This window comes from Giraffa tippelskirchi, chromosome X (assembly GCF_054371585.1).
Source record: "Giraffa tippelskirchi isolate mGirTip1 chromosome X, T2T-mGirTip1v1.2.pri, whole genome shotgun sequence".
Lineage (NCBI taxonomy): Eukaryota > Metazoa > Chordata > Mammalia > Artiodactyla > Giraffidae > Giraffa > Giraffa tippelskirchi.
In genome coordinates, this window is record NC_137289.1 from 137,307,331 (window position 1) to 137,327,023 (window position 19,693).

At 41.5% G+C, this 19,693-nt stretch overlaps 1 protein-coding gene across 6 annotated transcripts in view; it reads left to right on the top strand.

Annotated features, from left to right (window-relative positions):
* Window positions 1-19,693, top strand: part of SH3KBP1 (SH3 domain containing kinase binding protein 1) — a 350,398-nt gene that overhangs the window by 39,208 nt on the left and 291,497 nt on the right. For all 6 annotated transcript variants that reach the window (XM_081566026.1, XM_081566027.1, XM_081566033.1 and 3 more), the window contains exon 2: window positions 5,298-5,455. In XM_081566026.1, the coding sequence (XP_081422152.1) occupies window positions 5,298-5,455 (158 nt within the window). The remainder of the gene's footprint in view (window positions 1-5,297; window positions 5,456-19,693) is intronic.

Genomic DNA, 19,693 nt, shown 5'->3' on the forward strand with positions numbered 1-19,693 from the left:
ATGGTAGCTTTAGCAGACGTGTGGAGGCTGGCTCTTGGCACCACAGGCAGCTGGAGAGTGGTATTTTCTGACAGGGAGACATCCTTAAGTTTTATAATTTATGGTGTCTTTAAATATGGGATTTTGTTTACTGTTGGCCTAATTATACCTCTGATATATTTTATTTAGCTTAATGTTTTAATTTTGTGCTCATGCCCAGAGGTAGCTTCCCAAAGGGTACTGTTTAAAAAAAAAAAAAAAACAACTTAGGTCAGGTTTTCTCCTAGTGGCAGCTTCCTGAAGACAAGGAAATGGGTTTTAGGGCCACAGACTTTCTCAGGGGCTCCTGTGCGTATTTTGACTGTGTTTGTGCTCTGTGAGATCTAGAGATACTGTCTGCCGAGTATTATCCTAAACTGTCTCTCTAAAATAGAAATATAATACTGGCTGCATATGTGATTTTAAATATTCTAGTGGCCACATTGAGAAAAGGAAAAGAAACAAGTGAATTTTATTTGAATAATACTTGAAACTGAATAATTTCACCTAGCACATCTAAAATGGTATCATTTCAACATACAATCAATATAAAAACTAGTGAGATATTTTGCATTCTTTTTTTTTCTAATAAGTTTTTGCCACTTGCTGTATATTTTATGGCACATTTCAATTTGGATGAACCACATTTCAGGTATTCAATAGCTACATGTGGCAAGTGACACTTTAGTGGACAGCAAAAGTTCTAAACCTTTCGAAGGCTTTACAAGGGACATTGAAAGAGCCCTTAAAAGGGATAGGAGAGACATAACCACATGTTTTGTGAGCTCGTAACAAAGCCATACATAGGTTTCCTCCTCTTAGAGAAACTTGATATGTAAAAATTCTTCTTGACAGGAAAGGTAAAGCAGGAAGTGATTATTCATGTTACAAAAGAATTAACCACAGGATCCTTTAAATAGCAAGCTCCCTTCGTGCACTGAAGATCTGACTCAATTTGCAAAAATGTGATTGACACTTGGCATTTTAGTAGCATCTTTATTGGGCAGAGAACTATCTGCCATTATAAAATGCAAATGCAAACCGAGCCCTTGGTTTCTCACAGCTTGGTTGAGTACCTACTGTATGTCATGGGTGCTCATAGGGCCACGACAGAACTAAGGGACATCTGTACCCAGAAGGTATTTAGAGGCTTACTGGGAGGACACAATACACACATACAGCCACCACAGCATGGAGTTGCCTCAGTGCCAGACCCCAGGGAGGCTCGGGGGGCCACATGAACCAGAAAGGAAACAGCCAGAGTCCAGTTGGCCCCAGAAGGAAGGCAGAGTGCATGAAATTAAGTGTCTGGGAGTTTAAAGGAAGGGTAACTCAGGAAAGACCAGCTCAATAGGATGTTGGGAACACTTAAAAATTATTCAGTTATGCTTTATAGATCCCTGAGCCCCTAGTCCCTCATCCTCAGCCTTATTCCTAGCAGCCATTGGTAAAGCTGTGTTCTTCTTGGACTCCTCATAAGAAGGAGATGGAAGCAAAACCAGGCTATACTTCTCTCCAGTTTTCAACAACAGGCTGCTGCTGCTGCTGCTAAGTCGCTTCAGTCGTGTCCGACTCTGTGCGACCCCATAGACGGCAGCCCACCAGGCTCCGCCGTCCCTGGGATTCTCCAGGCAAGAATACTGGAGTGGGTTGCCATTTCCTTCTCCAGTGCATGAAAGGGAAAAGTGAAAGTGAAGTCGCTCAGCTGTGTCCGACTCTTAGCGACCCCATGGACTGTAGCCTACCAGGCTCCTCCGTCCATGGGATTTTCCAGGCAAGAGTACTGGAGTGGGGTGCCATTGCCTTCTCCGTCAACAACAGGCAGCAGCTGTTTATTTCTTTGGACTCATCTTCTTGAAGCAGATCCCTTTGTCCTCTTCCAGCTTTACCTTGATAAAGCCAGTGTGGAGAAGGCAGAAAATGAGACTTGCTGTTTAGGAAAGAAGAAGCAACAGTTGTGTTCTCCAAGTTGATGGGGTTCTGAGTTCCCCAAAGTACACACCGTTTCAATTTAGCATCAAGATGGATCCTTGAGCAGCTTCCTTCCCCTTCTCCGTCAGGCAGGTCCCATGCATTGCTTCCCCCCAACTCCACTTTGGGTGATACTCTGTCCCCATCAGAAAAGCTAGGAGTGGGAACTTCCCTGGTGGTCCAATGGTTAAGACTTTGCTTTCCACTGCAGAGGGTGAGGGTTTGATCCCTGGTCAGGGAGCTAAGAACTCACATGCCTCACGGCCAAAAAACCCAAAACATAAAACAGAAGCAATATTGTAATAAAGTCAATAAAGACTTTAAAAATGACCTGCATTAAAAAATTAAAGAAAAGGAACTCAGTTTTCATCTCTAAGTACTGCAATAGGATCAGCCTTGCGGAGCCTAGGTCAGTGTTCCAATCCTATTCTTGTGAAAAAGAGTAATACCTGATATTTAAAAAATTACTATCTCCATATATGTATTTATAGATTATGTATAAATATATTGCTATACTTATTGATTAAGAAAACCCCAAAGAAGCTTCTAAATGTTTATTATTAGGTTTAATGAACTTTTGGAAAACATAAGACTGACTATTGTATGATTTTAGACATTGGTAAAAAGTGAAGACATTTATCTTCATGGCTCAGGTACATAATTTTAAATAACTTGCTAATCCCCACAGTTCCATGTTATAATTAGGTAACTTAAACTTGTATCAAGAGTGGGAGAAAACCCGAATTACAAATTGTCATGATAACTCAGAGTGTGTTGTGCTGATTGGCTGGTCCTTGTGTTCACCTCCCAACATGGCTGACAGCTTCCATCTAGGAACTGAAGTGGCAGCACCACCATGTTTTCGTGCTGACATGATCGTTTGTTGAATATTATCTCCAACCCCTATTTTCTTTACAAAATCTTCTCAAGTCTCTCATCCATTTAGCGAGGCTGATTTTAGTTAAAAGGGGTAATAGTCATAAAGAGGCTCTACCAAGAGGCCTCTCAGAACTGTGGGGTGCCCTGTGAAGCTGAAAGCTGGTGCTGACTCTGGCAGCCACTTTTGTCAAGGGACACAGCTGTCCTGCAGGCTGTTCTGGGCCCTTGGAGCATCCCAGACTGCCTGACCTAGAGGCTGGGTGAAGGAGCCAGTGTCATTCTGCAAATGGAATGTTAGAGATGTTGAATTTTTCTCTTTTTAAAATTAAAATGAATGAACTCATTTTTTTTTCATCTTGTCAACTAATTCCTCAAGTAGTGAGTGCATCTCAGTTTGGAGAGCACTGGCTCAGAAAATAAGCTTAACTGCTTTGCTAAGCTTCAGGTTCTTTAATTGGGAAGATGGGCATCAGAAGATTAAGTGAGATAATGCAGGAAAAGTGTCTGGCACATAAACAGTGGTTACTGTAATCTCAGTTCTGATAGCAAAGCTTCAATAGATCCTTGTCTAGGTAATTTGAAGAAAGCTGCTTTTTGATCGACCTGGTTCTGATTGTTATGATGGCTCGTTTTAACTGCTGGTGTGAGCATATGATACAAGAAAATTGCAGTGTTTCTGCCTTTGTATTTGTCAGGAACCAGGAGAAATCTGAAAAGGTTGCCTTGTTTATGCTCTTACACTTTTACTTTCTGTTGATAAGTGATGAAAATGGTTCACAACTCAACTTCAGCCTGGACAGATTTATGACAGCACAGTCAGCCAGCTAATTTTGGAATGAAAAAATAATCTAGGAAAGGAAATTCTGCTTTGAGTTGCTTATGAACTGTCTGGGTTAGCTGACATTACAAGTGGACGAGATAAGCACACCAGTCTGGGTGGATGGGGTTGTTTCATCTGGAAACACTTTAGGAATTTATCCCCAATGGATATATATGCAAAATGTATTTGACAAGGACCCCATTCACCTACCAGCCTTTTTCCTGGAAAACCTACCCCTGTATATTAAATTTGTAAAAGTCATTTGCGCTTTTTTTTTTTTTTGGTATTCTATTGAAGAAATCTTTGCCAAACCCAAGATCACTAAGATTTTCTCCTGTGCTTTCTTATAAAAATGTTACAGTTTTACTTCTTACATTTAGACCAATGATCCATTTTGAGTTCATTTTTATATATGGGTTTCTTACAGAGCTCATTTAACTTTTCCATTCTTTTCTTTTTTTAAAAAATTTATTTATTTTTAAATTGAAAGGTAATTGCTTTACAGAATTTTGTTGTTTTCTGTCAGACATCAACATGAATCAGCAATAAGTGTACATATGTTCCACTCTTTTAAAAAAATATATTTATTTTTATTTATTTGGCTATGCTGAGTCTTAGTTGCAGCACGTGGGCTCTAGTTCCCTGACCAGGGCTAGAGCCTAGGCCCCCTGCATTGGGAGTGTAGAGGCTTAGCCAGTGAACCACCAGAGAAGTCCCTCTTCTATTCTTTTACTGTAATTTCTAAGTTGCTAATTCACCACTTGTGATTTCACCTAATTTTTACTACCCTTGTATTTATTCATTCACCCTTTGTTCATTTGTCTATCCATCCATTTATTCATTCATTCAGATCAAGCTGCAAGTAAAAAAAGGAAAAAAGGACAGGAGATTGAGGTGGGCATGAGGTGAACCCTGAAGAGCAGATGAACAGTTTAATCTGTGTGTGGATAAATTAGTCAACCTCTGGGTTGATTGGCTCTGTTAATTTGCATGGGTACCAGAAGACCTCTCTGCCTCATTTTTTGCCTCCACTTATTACTGTGTGTACAAAATCACCGTGGGCTGGGAGAACAGTTGCAAATGGTATTGCTGCCTAAGCAGCCATCTTCTTATCTGTGAGAGGCAGGCATTATCTCTGTAGCATGGGAATGATCATCACCTACATTTTGCACAGCTCAGGCTGGGAGGTTAGCCTCACCTAGTCTTGATGAGAGAGAGGGCACCCGAGAGCCAGACTTGCACCTGTCGTGGTCTGCAGTCTCTTCGCCTGGGGAAATGGTGCTGGGCTGCGTCTGGGGGCAGGGTGGTGCACAAGGGTTGTCATCCTTCTGTCATTGTGTGGTTTCCCCTCTGAAGCCCCTGCTGGTCCTGAGACCTGTAGGCCACTCTGCTGGTGCCTGACCACGGACCAGCACTTTGTGGCTTCTGTGCTACAGGCCTCAGGTTAACCAAAGTCGGGCTGCTGTGGGTGGCCCTGTTATTTTAAGTATTGGTAGAGGGGAAGCCCCTTTAATAGGACTTTCCTGACTGTCCGGTGCTGCTGGCTTCGGACTTCTCCAACATCCGATCTAAAGTGCTCTTCTTCTTTTTTGGTCCCTGTTCCTTCCAGTGGAGGCCATAGTGGAGTTTGACTACCAGGCCCAGCACGACGATGAGCTGACGATCACCGTGGGTGAGATCATCACCAACATCAGGAAGGAGGATGGAGGCTGGTGGGAGGGACAGATCAATGGCAGGAGAGGTTTGTTCCCTGACAACTTTGTAAGAGTGAGTACAAAGCGAAAACCCCTTTTCCTGTCTCCTATGTGGGTTCTACTGGCCAAAGGTGTGGGGGCACTTGAGGAATTTCCTGGGACCCTCCCAGGGGAGGAGTTGACAGCTTGACATCTCATGTGCTGTCAAGAAGAGCACGTAGAGCTTGGCCCTTGATATCGGGGGATACTTGTTTTGAATTCACTTTCTTTAAGGCCCAGGATGTTCACTTTCCAAACTGTGTATCACTTAGACAATGCTAGAAAAATGTAAAGTTTTTTTTTTGCTTTACTTGTTTTACTTTTAATTGTGTGTATGCTTTGATAGTTTCAAAGACTCTTGCCCTTTTCTATCCCATCCAAAGTGAAGGTGAAACTCAGTTTTGACCACTTAAATCAAGTAGCAAACTAAACGCAGTTTTGTGCCATGTTTCCATCTTTACATCATATTGCTGTTTTGATAGGAACAATATTATTTTCCTTTCCCCCTTTGTGGTCATGAAGCCTTGAGTAAAATCTGTTTTTTTTCCTGTAAGGTTTTGAAAATGGTGGCCTTTGCTGAAGGGTTAATTACAAAAATGTATTGAATAACTCAGTCATGTTGAGACATTTCATACCATGCAGTTGTAAATAATAGTTGGAATTAGATTTAAAAACAGATCACCTGTGGGCTGATCCCAGTGGGAAATACCATGTAGGTCTAAAAAGTCCTTGGACCGTAACCTTCCCGCCCAGTGCCGGGCTAGACAGGCCTGCTCTTGGTAGGGAGGGTGGCGTGCAGGAGTCCCCAGGGCCCCTGCTGTAGTTCCGGTGGCACCAGACCATGCCTGAGACCTGGGGCCATCAGGAGGCAGGTGGTGTGGGGGATGCTGAGCCCAGAGAAGCAGGTGCCCCCATCAAAGAGCCACGTGAGCGACATGGGAGGAGTTGTTGAGGAAGAACAGTGAGGTGCTCCAGGCTTCACCCCCTGGGCCCTCTATCAGTAACCCCAGCCCCCCCCCCAACCCGGTGTAGAACAAATGGAAACCCAGTTTCATCTTTCTTCAAGATCTTGCCTCAGAGGATCCTACTAACCTCTCTTGTGCTCTTTCTCCTTGGTGTGCAGAAAGCTGGGGAGAGTTTGGTGGGTTCCAGGCTGATAAACCTTGCTTGCTCTGAACAGTGTGGGAGGATAGACTTTTTTCCTTGGACTATGGTTGGACCTGGCAGCCTTCTCTCTCCCATTTTAAGAGGAGAACAGCTTCACATCTGGGCCCCAGGGATTGAGTCTATTGATGAGTGAATGAGGGTGAATTCTTTTGCCCTTCCCAGCTAAACCCCAATTTTGGGGCAAGGACCATCCTTGGCATTGAGCCACATTCTGAGTTGGAAGGGGAAATTTTCTAGATAAAAGAGACAAAGCTTGGCGTGCAGATGGAGGAGGAGGGAGTGACAGAGGAGAACCATGGGAAGGAGGGGAGGACCAGGGGAAGGAGGGGAGGACCAGGGGAAGGAGGGGAGGACCAGGGGAAGGAGGGACTCCAGGTCTAGTTTAGAAGGTGGGCCCTGTTTTGAGAGCCTTTACTGTGTTCTTTCTTTTAGTTGCTCAATCATGTCCAGCTCTTTGTGACTGTATGAACTGTAGCCTACCAGGCTTGTCTGTCCATGGGATTCTCCAGACAAAAATACTGGAGTGGGTAGCCATTCCCTTTTCCAGGGGATCTTCCCAACCCAGGGATGGAACCTGGGTCTTCTAGGTCATTGTAGGCCAATTCTTTACCATCTGAGCTACCAGGGAAGCCCCTTACTGTGTCCTTGGCTTATTCCAAACCACTAATCTACAGACTCAGAAACTTTGAACTTAGCCTTTGCTCAGGGATAGTGGGTCATATTAAGTGTTTGTGGAAGCTGGTGGGCACCAGGGCAAGGAGGGCATGCTCGAGAAGAGCCCCAGGGGTGCTGGGGAGCTGGGGCTCATCACCGAGATCCTGCTCCACTGCCGGGGCCTCTGTCTGCCCCTCTGTACCTGCTGGGCCTTGGGCCAGGCCAGCATGGCCCGTGGGCTTTGTCTCAAGGGGAGGCTGGTGGGAGATGTCTGAGGCAGAGGGGAGGCCAGCGACGTCAGGGCTTATCCTGCTGGCACCCCACCCCAGGCTGGCCTGTGTTTGGCCATGTCCCTCTGCAAGATGGTGGCTGCTCCCACCAAATCGTTTTTCTACATTCCTTTCCCTACATCATCTCAGCAGACCTGGGGCTCCTTTGTTTCTAGCCCTCAGCTCCTGCTTCGGAGTGTCTCTCTCCTTCACCTACTTTGTAAAAGTCTCTTTATGCCTCCCATTGCAGATTACCTAATCCGAGTGTGCCATCTGTTTTTTCCCTCCCTCCCGAGCCCGACCACCCTATCAGGGCCCTCTGAGGATTCAAGGAGACCATGTGCCAAAGTCACTTAGCATGTGGCCAGCCACCTACCGACACCTACTGCTGTCCCTGCTACTGGTGGAGGAAGGGACTCTCTCCCCTGGCCTTGGCCTGAAAGCCCCTGCCCTTGCCTGACACTTGTCTCACCTTGGCTTGAGCACCTCCAGGGAGGGGAAGCCGCATGCTTGGGAGGTGCTTGGTCCACCTGTGCCAGAGAGGATGTGGCAGGAGCGGCTGGGGCCGCACCACTTGTGGCTGTTACATTTGGCAGAAAAAGAAACTTCGCTTCTTTCAGATGGCTGATTCTATTTTGAAGTCTTCACCCACTGGGAATGTTTTAGGCCTATTATTGAAAATCCAGTAGGTGGATGCAGCAGAGCTGAACAATAAAGAACACTGCCATAGAGAGTTCTGGAAGCTGAAAATACATCTTTAGGTAGTAATAATCATATTGGTATAAGTTCACAGTTTTGAAAGTAGGTTTACACATGCCTTATTTAGCTTAAGAATCATTTTTCCCCAGAGAGAATTGAGTAATCTTGTGGTATCCCATTGTTTAGTTGTGTGCCTTATGCCAACGTGACCATCATCGGAGAGCTTATCTTAAGCGTTTTCTTGATTCATTTATCAGGTCCTTAATCAGTGTCCCAGTTGAACCTGCTCGCCTAAAGTGTGGGGATTCAATATCCACCCTCAACTCTGTATTGTCTCAATTTCTTCAAGGAAAAATACCCGGCAGTCTGACCACTCCAGCATTAAGAAGATGCCTGGTTTGCAATGATAAAATTAAAAACAAAACAAAACACAAAGTTATCTGGGCTTCCCCAACTCTTGAGCTATTTCTTGGTGCTCATCAATGTACCCAACCGGGCCCCATGGCCTTTTGGGTTTGTTCCTCTTTTTCTTTTATTTAGTTAGTTCTTATTTAGTTGATTTACTGTACATGTGGAAGAAGAATCTTTTAGAATCCCTCTTCCCTTTCTTCTCACTACCTCTCTCCTCACCCACTTCTTTTAGAGTACATTTTTCTTGATCCCTTCTCTTTTAAAAAAATCTATTCATTTTTCAAGGTGCAGTTTATATAGACTAAAATGCTGTCGTAATTGTACAGTTTGATATTTTTTTATATAAGTGCATGCCTCTGTAACCATCATCCAGATGAATTTTATTTCTGTCTCTCTAAAAAGTTCCATCATGCCATTTCCAAGTCATTCCCCTTCTCATAAGTAATCTGTCATCATAGATTAGTTTTGCCTATACTTGAATTTCATGTAAATAGAGTCATGCAGTATGTACTCTTGTATATATGTCTACTTTCACACAACAAAAGGTTGTGTTTATCAGCTGTTCTTGCTGTGTGATATCCCATTTTATGAGTATGCTGTAATTTGTTTATCCATTCTCTTATACATGCACATTGGATTGTTTCCAGTTTGAGTGTTTTGTGGAGACAGGCACTCATTTCTCTTATTTATTGGTGATGGACAGAGAGGCCTGGCGTGCTGCAATTCATGGGGTTGCAAAGAGTTGGACACGACTGAGCAACTGAACTGAACTGAACTGAGGAGTGGAATTGCTGCCCTCACTCACTTTCAACATATTTGTTTTTCTGTTTAAATCTGTGGCCTCTATGAGGGGGAATCCCACCTGTGTTGGGGCTTCATTTGTGCCTGAGTCTGGTGGTCTTCACATAGTTGACCTTTGAGTTTGACTGCTGAGGGGTCCTTAAGCACAGAACTCAATCTCCCGGGAATGATTTGATTGTTGGGTCCATGAACTATCAAAGACTCCTTCTTAGATTGTCAAAAACATGCCAATAGAGAGCATGTGTCAAAGTTTTATTGAACTCATTTAACGGAAGAACTAGCAGAATAACAAAACTTACTCTGTGAGGATGTGGGGAACTGATTAAAAAGTCCATGGGACAAGGAATATTCAAAGAAAATCAAAGCAAAAATAACATTATAAATCAACTATACTTCAATAAAATTTAAAAAGGAAGATCAAAATGGGTTCATGCGTTTTTTGTTGTTTAGTCACTCAGTTGTATCCGACTTCTGAGGCCCTGTGGACTGTAGCCTGTCAAGCTCCTTTGCTCATGCCATTTCCCAGGCAAGAATACTCGAATGGGTTGCCATGTCCTCTGCCAGGGGATCTTCCTGACCCAAGGTTCAAATCCACGACTTCTGCATTGGCAGGCTTCTTTATTGCTGAGCCACCAGGGAAGCCCATATCTTAGAGGACAGTAAGATCTTTTTCTGTTTGTTTGTTTAAACATTTTTATTTTGTACTGGGGTATAGCCGATTAACAATGTTGTGATGGTTTCAGGTGAACAGTGAAGGGACTCAGCCATACATATACATGTATCCATTCTTCCCCAAACTCCCCTCCCATCCAGGCTGCCACATAACATTGAGCAGAGTTCCCTGTGATAGACAGTAGGTCCTTGCTGGTTATTCATGTTAAATAGAGCAGTGTATACCTGAAGAGAACAATAAAATCTTAACCTTTGGGGTTATCATCTCTATCAGAAAAGAAAAAAAGAAAATGGCGTTATCTTACTGTTTTTCTACATTACCCCAGGAATTTTATAGAATTGTAAAATACCCTAATAAAGTGTGAGTTAAATTAGGATATATTTTCAGAGAGAATAAGATAACCCCTTCGGCAGGGTCGTGCTTATTAGAAAATACGTCAGCATGACATTAAAAGTTCACACAATGATCATTTTTGGTTTCATTTCCAAGTTTTGGATATTTTGTCTGCACAGACCACAATAGACTGTAATATGAGATATAATAGTAGGAGACACGGATGGAATCCTCATAGTTATATATTTTTTTAAAAATATGGCTGCCCTCCTGACACCTGAAATGGAAGAGAAAGATAGCCACCCATGAGAGGCAGATGTGGGCTCTTTCATAGGGGTTCGTTTCCCCCATGTTGGATTTACTGACCAGTGTCCCCTTTTTTGGAACCTTACATCAGAGACAGACAGCAGTGGATATGAGTCCAGCAAAGATATTCTTAGCAGCCTTTTCCTGAATTCTCCTGACATGTATCCACAGACAGACATTTTTTCACAACTGGCCAAAGGACTCTCAAAAGGCAGAGGCCTTGAACCCATGGCTTGGGTCGCCAAGCAGCGTTGGCTTGCTTTAGGGGGTGACCTTAGGTGAAGGGCAGTGGGACCCAGGCTCTCAAGTAGAAAGCAGGAAGCTGCAGCAGGGGTTAAAAGAATGTGCTTGTTGATCTTGAAGTCGCTTTGTGCGTGTGTGAGGAAGTGTGTGCTCTCCCTGCCTGTTGGTGGATGTGTGAGCTCGAAGCACACACTGCCGCAGCCGCAGGCTCCTCTGTCGAAGGCCGAGGTGTCTTTACTTGTAGCTGCAGCTCTTATGCTGAGTGTAACAGTTTTCAGCTCGGTTTCCCGTTGCCCCAGCTTTCATCTGCTAGGTGTTTCAGATCTCTCTCTGGTGTATCCAGAGTCTTTTTTGTACTTGGGTGAAGTGGTTGGTGAACATGGTTATTTTATTTTTTTTTTTCATCGATGAGGTGGAAGGTGAGGCTTTTGCATGTTTGCACCAGTCTGAGGCAAAGCTCATATTCAAGACAAGCTCACACACATTTACTTCAACAAGTGGCATAAAGGAGAGATTTCCAAGTTGCTATTCTATACTCAGAAACCCTGAAGTAGATCTCCTTGATCACATTTTTCTTTTTCACCCCAAGGGCCATAGATTTTGTGAGGTCTCTAGAATATTGTCTTCAAGATACTCATCTCTCTTGGAAAGGTGGCGGGAATTTTCCAGGTGTGTTTCCTAGCGTGCACAGCCTCCTCCTGCTCATGATGCATCATGGTGGTGTCCTCGGTGTGGGGGATCTGCCATACTCCTCAAGGACCCTTTACTGGGCATCTCCAATGGGCCGGGACCAGAGACTGTGAGCACCAAGGAGACACGTGAAATGAAACAGTGTATTACTAGGAAGCTTCTTCCTCAGGAGGACAGTGTTAGCTCCTGTTACCTGGCCTTTGGTCATTCTGTACTCTGGAGAGCATATGTTAGACATTGTTCTGAAAAGATAGGCCTGATTAAAATACCACTTGAGAAGGTTTTAACTAGATTCATCAGGCGGCTCTGTTGCAACACGCTAAATGAACCTACAGTTATCTTTTGGCCCTGATTGCTGGGTTACTTTATGGAATAATAATGACTATCTTCTCTTTCAGGCTCGCTGGCTGCCTGGCTCTGTGTATATAATCTTGCCCATGTCTATCTGCATACAAGGACTAAAATTTGTTGAACACTTATACCAAGCAGGAAGGAGGCTAAGCCCTTTACATGCTTTTTTTATTTTAATTTTTTTAAATTATGAAAGTATGATGAAACATTTACAGGAGACTTGCAAAATACAGAACAAGGTTACATATAGTTCTACTATATATTGCAATTGTTTTTTTAAGTAGATAAATGAAGATTTTCAGTTGGAGTTTCAATATCAAACTCTTAAAAATTAATAGAATGAATATACAGAGAAGTAGGAGGATATAGTAGACCTGAAAAGCAATCTGAACCAATTCAACATAATTAATATTTATACAATTTTCACACAACAGTAGGATACAGATTCTATTCAAGTTCCCATAGACAGTAAACTAGGAGACATTGGAAGATATCCAAGGACATAGAACAAGGCGCAAAAATGTAATGGTCTAAAGGTATTGAAATCATACAGAGACTGTTCTCTTATCACTGTGGAATTATGTTAGAAATCAATATCAAAAAGAGATATTTGGCAATAACCCACATATTTTCAAGTGCAATGTGACCTTTGCCAAGAGAGATCTTTGACTTAGCCATTGAAAGCCTCAGTAAAATTAAAAGACTGAAAAAACAAAGAGGGTGATTGTAGAGAAGAAAGCATTTAAATGGGAAATTACTATCAAAGTGAGAAATTAATATTAAAGATACTTTAAACAAAATCCCAGCCCTTTGCATGCTTTGTATCTCATTAAATTCTTAACACCACTCTATGAATAGGTACCAGTTTTTTTTTTAAATCATGCCCATTTTTTAAAAGAGATAACTGAGGCATCTTAAGGTTAAAAGACTTCCAAGCTAGTGAGGAGTAGAGAACTTTGGAACCTGAACTCAAGCAGGCAGCCTTATCTGGGTGTCCGAGTTATCCTGGTGGGATTAAACCCCTCACCATTATTACCCACTGCATCCTGCCTTCCCCGAGTGTCCAGGAAAGTGCACATTTGTACCACTCTGAGAGAAGCTTCTCAGTTACTCTGCCAGTCTTGAGTTAAAAAAATTACCAAGTTACTTTACAACAAGTGACATCAAGTAGAGATTTCCAGGTTGCTATTCTAGATTCAGAATTGTGGCTGTGAACTTGCTTTCTGCATTTTAAATGATTCTCTTAAGAAATCAGCTATTTCAGCTCAAAAGAACAACCTTCGCCTGGATTTCTAAGCTGGTACTCTCTTTTCCTAGGAATTCTGAAAGTAAGGCAATTCGGGAAAATATTTCATCTTACTCATTTGTAAAGAAGCTTGTTATTTTGCAGTGTTTAGGATATGCTTTTCAGAAGGAGTTTTGTTGTCTTTTCTAAGAATGGTAAATAACCCAGATGTGTGACTATCTAGTTGTTCCCCATCCATGGAGTCCTTGCACACAACCAGTTCCAACTCAGATTTTTCTTGAAACTTTCAACATATAGTTTTCTTTTAGAGAACAAAATCTTAAAACTGACAACTGGAGCCTGTTAGATGCTGTTACAAGAAATGGTACTCCAGGAAGGGTCTGGAGTAATTGAAGACAAATGTGTTACCAGTAAAAGCCACACCAGTTGGCATATTCCTCAGCCTTTGTCACTGTTGCAGCACAGGAAGTGTGTGTGTGTGTGTGTGTGGAGAGGTGTCTTGTGACTCAGGGAGAGCAGTCCCCTGACCCAGTTGATCTTGGTGATTATGCATAATGGAGTCTTATTTTCTTAATGACAGGATTATCGAATTTGAGGTTGGAAAGGGACTTTGAAATCATGTGTTTCAACCCGTAGCTTTCTAACTGATCAGAACCTAAACCATGTAAGATATTGCTGTGATCATTACCGGACACTTAAACTTGGAAACCGTGGGGGTCCCATACAGGACTGTAAACCAGTCAGTCTCCAGTCTGGCACTGCTCCTGGCACACTGTATCGTCAGAAGTTTGGAGTGGGCAGCAGTTGGTATAGGAGCCTTGGAATATTTTTTAAAGTTCAGGTGATTTGCTGCCTGAAAAAGCTTGGGCACTCCTTTTGTACAATGGGACTGATTGTATCATTCTCTTTAGTATCTTTTCTCAAGCCCATGGCTTGGTAGCCTGTGAGCTGAAGTTCTACATTTGAAAATACTGTTATTTCTAAAGTACCTTTATGAATACATAAAGAAAAATAATCATGCTGGAGATTGTTTTTTTAAAAAGTGTACTACAAATACAAAAACAACATAGAAATATGCAAACAATGCTCTATGTGAGCCCATTAGAATTAATACATTCTAGTTGCAAAAACTCTGGACTACTAAACCCTGAACTAAACACTGTCTTCTACCCAGTGGTAGTAAGGTAGGCAGAATTTCTAGGAATGATCCCAAGATTCCACTCCTGAATCTCCAGAACCCATGAATGCGATGAGCTATCATCCCAATAGTGAAAGACAGGGAAGTCTGGTGTGCTGCAGTTCATGGGGTCACAAAGAGTCAGGCACGACTTAGCGACTGAACAACAACAATCATTCTGGTAGTTGTGTTATGTTATATGGTGCCATTGACTTTCCAAAAGAGAGGGATCCAAGTGGGCCTAACTGTAGCACTTGAGCCACTAGAAGCAGAGAGATTTCTCTGTCAAGTGAAAGAAGACCAATCAGAAAGATGGAAAAGTTGTGACTTTGAAGGTGGAGTGGTCACGTGAGAAGGAATATAGGCCACTTTATTGGAGCAGAAAGCAAACCTTGGCTGGCAGCCAACAAGGAAATGGATACCTCAGACCCACTGCTGCAAAAATTGGATTCTGCCAGCAACCTGAATGAGCTTGGAAGTGGATTGTCCTCCCAGGTCTCTAGATAAGAGTCCAGCCTGGTTGAATTCTTAATATTAGCCTTTTGAGACCCTGAGCAGAGAATCTAATTGAGCTGACCTTGACTTCTGACTTACAGAAGTGTGAGGTAATAAATGGAGGTTGTTGAGCCATTAAGTGTGTGGCTTCAAATACAGATAGCAAATTGTTTCTGGGGCATTTGGCTCCTTCCCTAGTGGCATGTCGTCAGTGGATACCAGATGGGAAGTCTGGACTGTCACCCGTGCCCTGGGCTCAGCAGTGGTAGGTGACACCCCTTACCCTCTCCACTAGATAGTGGGGAGGATCTTGAAGAAGAGAGAGCTAGAGAAAGGGATTCATATAGGAGATCTTGAGCAAAATCCTGACTAATACATACATGAATCTGACTAGAATTGGTGTGTGAAAAAGTTTGAAAAAAATAAACTACAGTATGAAATGCCACCTAGGTATTCAGAGTGACCTCTAGGTAACACAAATGAAGACCAGACTAGCATTGCAAGGGCTCTGGAAACTTAACTGTCACTAGCATCATATAGCCCACAAATTAGCGCAGGATCTGCATGCTGAATCTAAATAGGGTTAGTACCTGCTAAATGTAAATAGGATGCAGTCTTATAATAGATCAGATGCCTCAGATACAATAAAAAGTGACTTGTCATGCCAAGAACCAGGAAAATTAGAACTTCAATGAAAAAATCAACAGACATTGACACCGGGAAGACTAAGATGTTGGAATTATTATTTTGAAGCAGCCATCAGAAAAATGCTTTAATAAACAATTGCAAACACTCCTGAAACAAACAAAAAATTAAAAAATCTCAGCAAAAAATAAAGATATTAAAAAATGAAAATTATAGAACTGAAAAATAAATCACCATATTAAGTACACTGGATGAGCTTAATAATGGAAATGACAGAGGGAAGAATCAATGAAGTTGAAGAGACATCAATAAAACGTACCTATCTGTCTCTTGTCCAGCCAACAGTTGGAAGCTAGTCTTGAAAAACAAAAAAATGAACAACGCCTCAGAGACCTTTGGTACAATAACATTAAGTCTAACATTTGTATCATTGGGGTAACAGAAGGAGAAGAGAAGTTTATAGAAATAAAAAATATTTGAAGAAATAATGGTTGAAAACTTCCCCAAATTGGGCAAAGGGAAAAGCCATTAGAATCAAGAAGCTGACCAATACTCAAACAGGATAAACCCAAAGAAATCTATCCCAAGACACATCATAACCAAACTTCTAAAAACTTTTTTGTCTTTAGACAAAGAAAAAGCAGTGAGTGAGAAGCAACATATTACCCATAGCAGAGGAATGATTTGAAAGACAGTGGATTTCTAATATGAAATCAGAGTCCAGAAGGAAGTGCACAGCATTTTCAAGTGCTGAACAAAAAGGACTTTTCACTCTAAGTTCTACATCTAGTGAAAATATGCTTCAGGAATAAACAGAAAATAAAAACATTCTCAGATAAAGGAAAAGAAAGAAAATTTGTCAACAGCAGATCCTTAAGTAATTTATGGCTAAAGAAAATTCTCTAAACAGAAAAGTAAATGATAACAGGAGGAGGCCTGGAACTCCAGAAAGAGGGAAAAAAAAAAAACCAGTGGATAGGTAAAAACAGCAGTATGTTTAATAGACTGTCTTTATCCTTTGTCTTTATCCTTAATTAACTTTTTAAAGATTTATTAGAGTATAGCTGATTTGTAGTGTTGTGTTAGGTATTAGTTTCAAGTGTACAGAAATGTGTCTTATTTATATATACATACATACATATATATATATATATATATATATATATATGCATGTATCCACTCTTTTTTAGATTCTTTCACCATGGAGGCCATTGCAGAGTATTGAGTAGAGTTCCCTGTGCTATACAGTAGGTCCTTATTATCTATAAAGTATTGTGTATATGTCAATCACAATCTCCCGATTTACCCCCCCCATATTACCTCCTGATAACCATAAGTTTTTGTTTTTACATCTGAAGCTCTATTTCTGTTTTGTAGATAAGTTCATTTGTAGCCTTTTATTTTTCCACGTATAAGTGATATATGATATTTATCTTTCAGTGTCTGACTTACTTCACTCAGTATGAGAATCACTAGGTCTGTCCATGTTGCTGCAAATGCCATTATTTCATTCTTTTTTATGGCTGAGTATTATTTCATTGTATATATATCCCATAACTTCTTTATCCATTCCTCTGTCGATGAGCATTTAGATTGCTTACATGTCATGGCTATTGTAAATAGTGCCACAATGAATGCTGTGTGTATATATCTTTTTGAAGTATGGTTTTCTCCAGACGTAGAGGAATTATCCTTCTTGACTTCAGACTTCACTACAAAGCTACCAGAGGTACTGGCCCCAAAACAGAAATATAGATAAATGGAATAATATAGAAAGCCCAGAGATAAATCCACACACATGTGGTCGGCTTATCTTTGACAAAGGAGGCAGAATATACATTGGAGAAAAGACAGTCTCTTCAATAAGTGGTGCTGGAAAAACTGGACAGCTGCATGCAAAAGAATGAAATTAGAACGATCCCTAAGACCATACACAAAAATAAATTCAAGATGGATCAAAGACCTAAATGTAAGGCCAGACAATATAAAACTCTTAGAGGAAAACATAGAACACTTTTTGACATAAATCACAGCTAGGTCTTTTGTGATCCACCTCCTAAAGAGGATAAAAATAGAATAAACAAATGGAATCTAATTAAATTTAAAAGCATTTGTAAGCAAAAGAACACTTCACTTGAAATGGGAAAACGTTGATACCAGTAGTCATTGATAAGTTCCATATGTATACTGTAATAGCTTAAAAAAACCAAACCACTAAAAAATTAAAAAGTAATTAAAAAAAGCTATACAATGAGATATACTCAAAAAGTCTGTGGCCAACACCAAAATCAGATTAATAATATTCTTTGCAGCCAAAGATGGAGAAGCTCTATACAGTCAGCAAAAACAAGACCGGAAGCTGACTGTGGCTCAGATCATGAACTCCTTATTGGCAAATTCAGACTTAAATTGAAGAAAGTAGGGAAAACCCCTAAACCATTCAGGTATGACCTAAATCAAATCCCTTACGATTATACAGTAGAAGTGACAAATAGATTCAAGGGACTAGATCTGATAGACAGAGTGCCTGATGAACTATGGACAGAGGTTTGAGACATTGTACAGGAGACAGGGAGCAAGACCATCCCCAAGAAAAAGAAATGCAAAAAAGCAAAATGGCTGTCTGAGGAGGCCTTACAAATAGCTGTGAAAAGAAGAGTAGTGAAAAGCAAAGGAGAAAAGGAAAGATATACCCATTTGAATGCAGAGTTCCAACGAACAGCAAGGAGAGATAAGAAAGCCTTTCTCAGCAATCAATGCAAGAAAATTAGAGATATGAAGGGAACATTTCATGCAAAGATGGGCTCAATAAAGGCCAGAAATGATATGGACCTGACAGAAGCAGAAGATATTAAGAAGAGGTGGCAAGAATACACAGAAGAACTGTGTAAAAAAGATTTTCACGACCCAGTTAATCACTATGGTGTGATCATTCGCCTAGAGCCAGATATCCTGGAATGTGAAGTCAAGTGGGCCTTAGGAAGCATCACTACAAACAAAGCTAGTGGAGGTGATGGAATTCCAATTGAGCTATTTCAAATCCTCAAAGATGATGCTGTGAAAGTGTTGCCTTCAATATGTCAGCAAATTTGGAAAACTCAGGCATGGTCACAGGACTGGAAAGGGTCAGTTTTCATCCCAAAGAAAGAAAAGGCCAAAGAATGCTCAAACTACCGCACAATTGCACTCATCTCACACGCTAGTAAAGTAATGCCCAAAATTCTCCAAGCCAGGCTTCAGCAATACGTGGACCATGAACCTCCTGATGTTCAAGCTGGTCTTAGAAAAGACAGAGGAACCAGAGATCAAATTGCCAACATCCGCTGGGTCATTGAAAAACCAAGAGACTTCTAGAAAAACATCTATTTCTGCTTTATTGACTATGCCAAAGCCTTTGACTGTGTGGATCACAATAAACTGTGGAAAATTCTGAAAGAGATGGGAATACCAGACCACCTGACCTGCCTCTTGAGAAACCTGTATGCAGGTCAGGAAGCAACAGTTAGAACTGGACATGGAACAACAGACTGGTTCCAAATAGGGAAAAGAGTATGTCAAGGCTGTATATTTTCACCCTGCTTATTTAACTTCTCTGCAGAGTACATCATGAGAAACGCTGGGCTGGATGAAGCACAAGCTGGAATCAAGATTGCCAGGAGAAATATCAATAACCTCAGATATGCGGATGACACCACCCTTATGGCAGAAAGTGAAGAGGAACTAAAGAGCCTCTTGATGAAAGTGAAAGAGGAGAGTGAAAAGTCGGCTTAAAGCTCAATATTCAGAAAACTAAGATCATGGCATCTGGTCCCATCACTTCATGGCAAATAGATGGAGAAACAGTGGAAACAGTGACGAGACTTTATTTTGTAGGGCTCCAAAATCACTGCAGATGGTGACTGCAGTCATTTTGTAGGGCTCCAAAATCACTGCAGATGGTGACTGCAGTCATGAAATTAAAAGACGCTTACTCCTTGGAAGGAAGGTTTTGGCCAACCTAGACAGCATATTAAAAAGCAGAGACATTACTTTGCCAACAAAGGCCCGTCTAGTCAAGGCTATGGTTTTTCCAGTGGTCATGTATGAATGTGAATGTTGGACGGTGAAGAAAG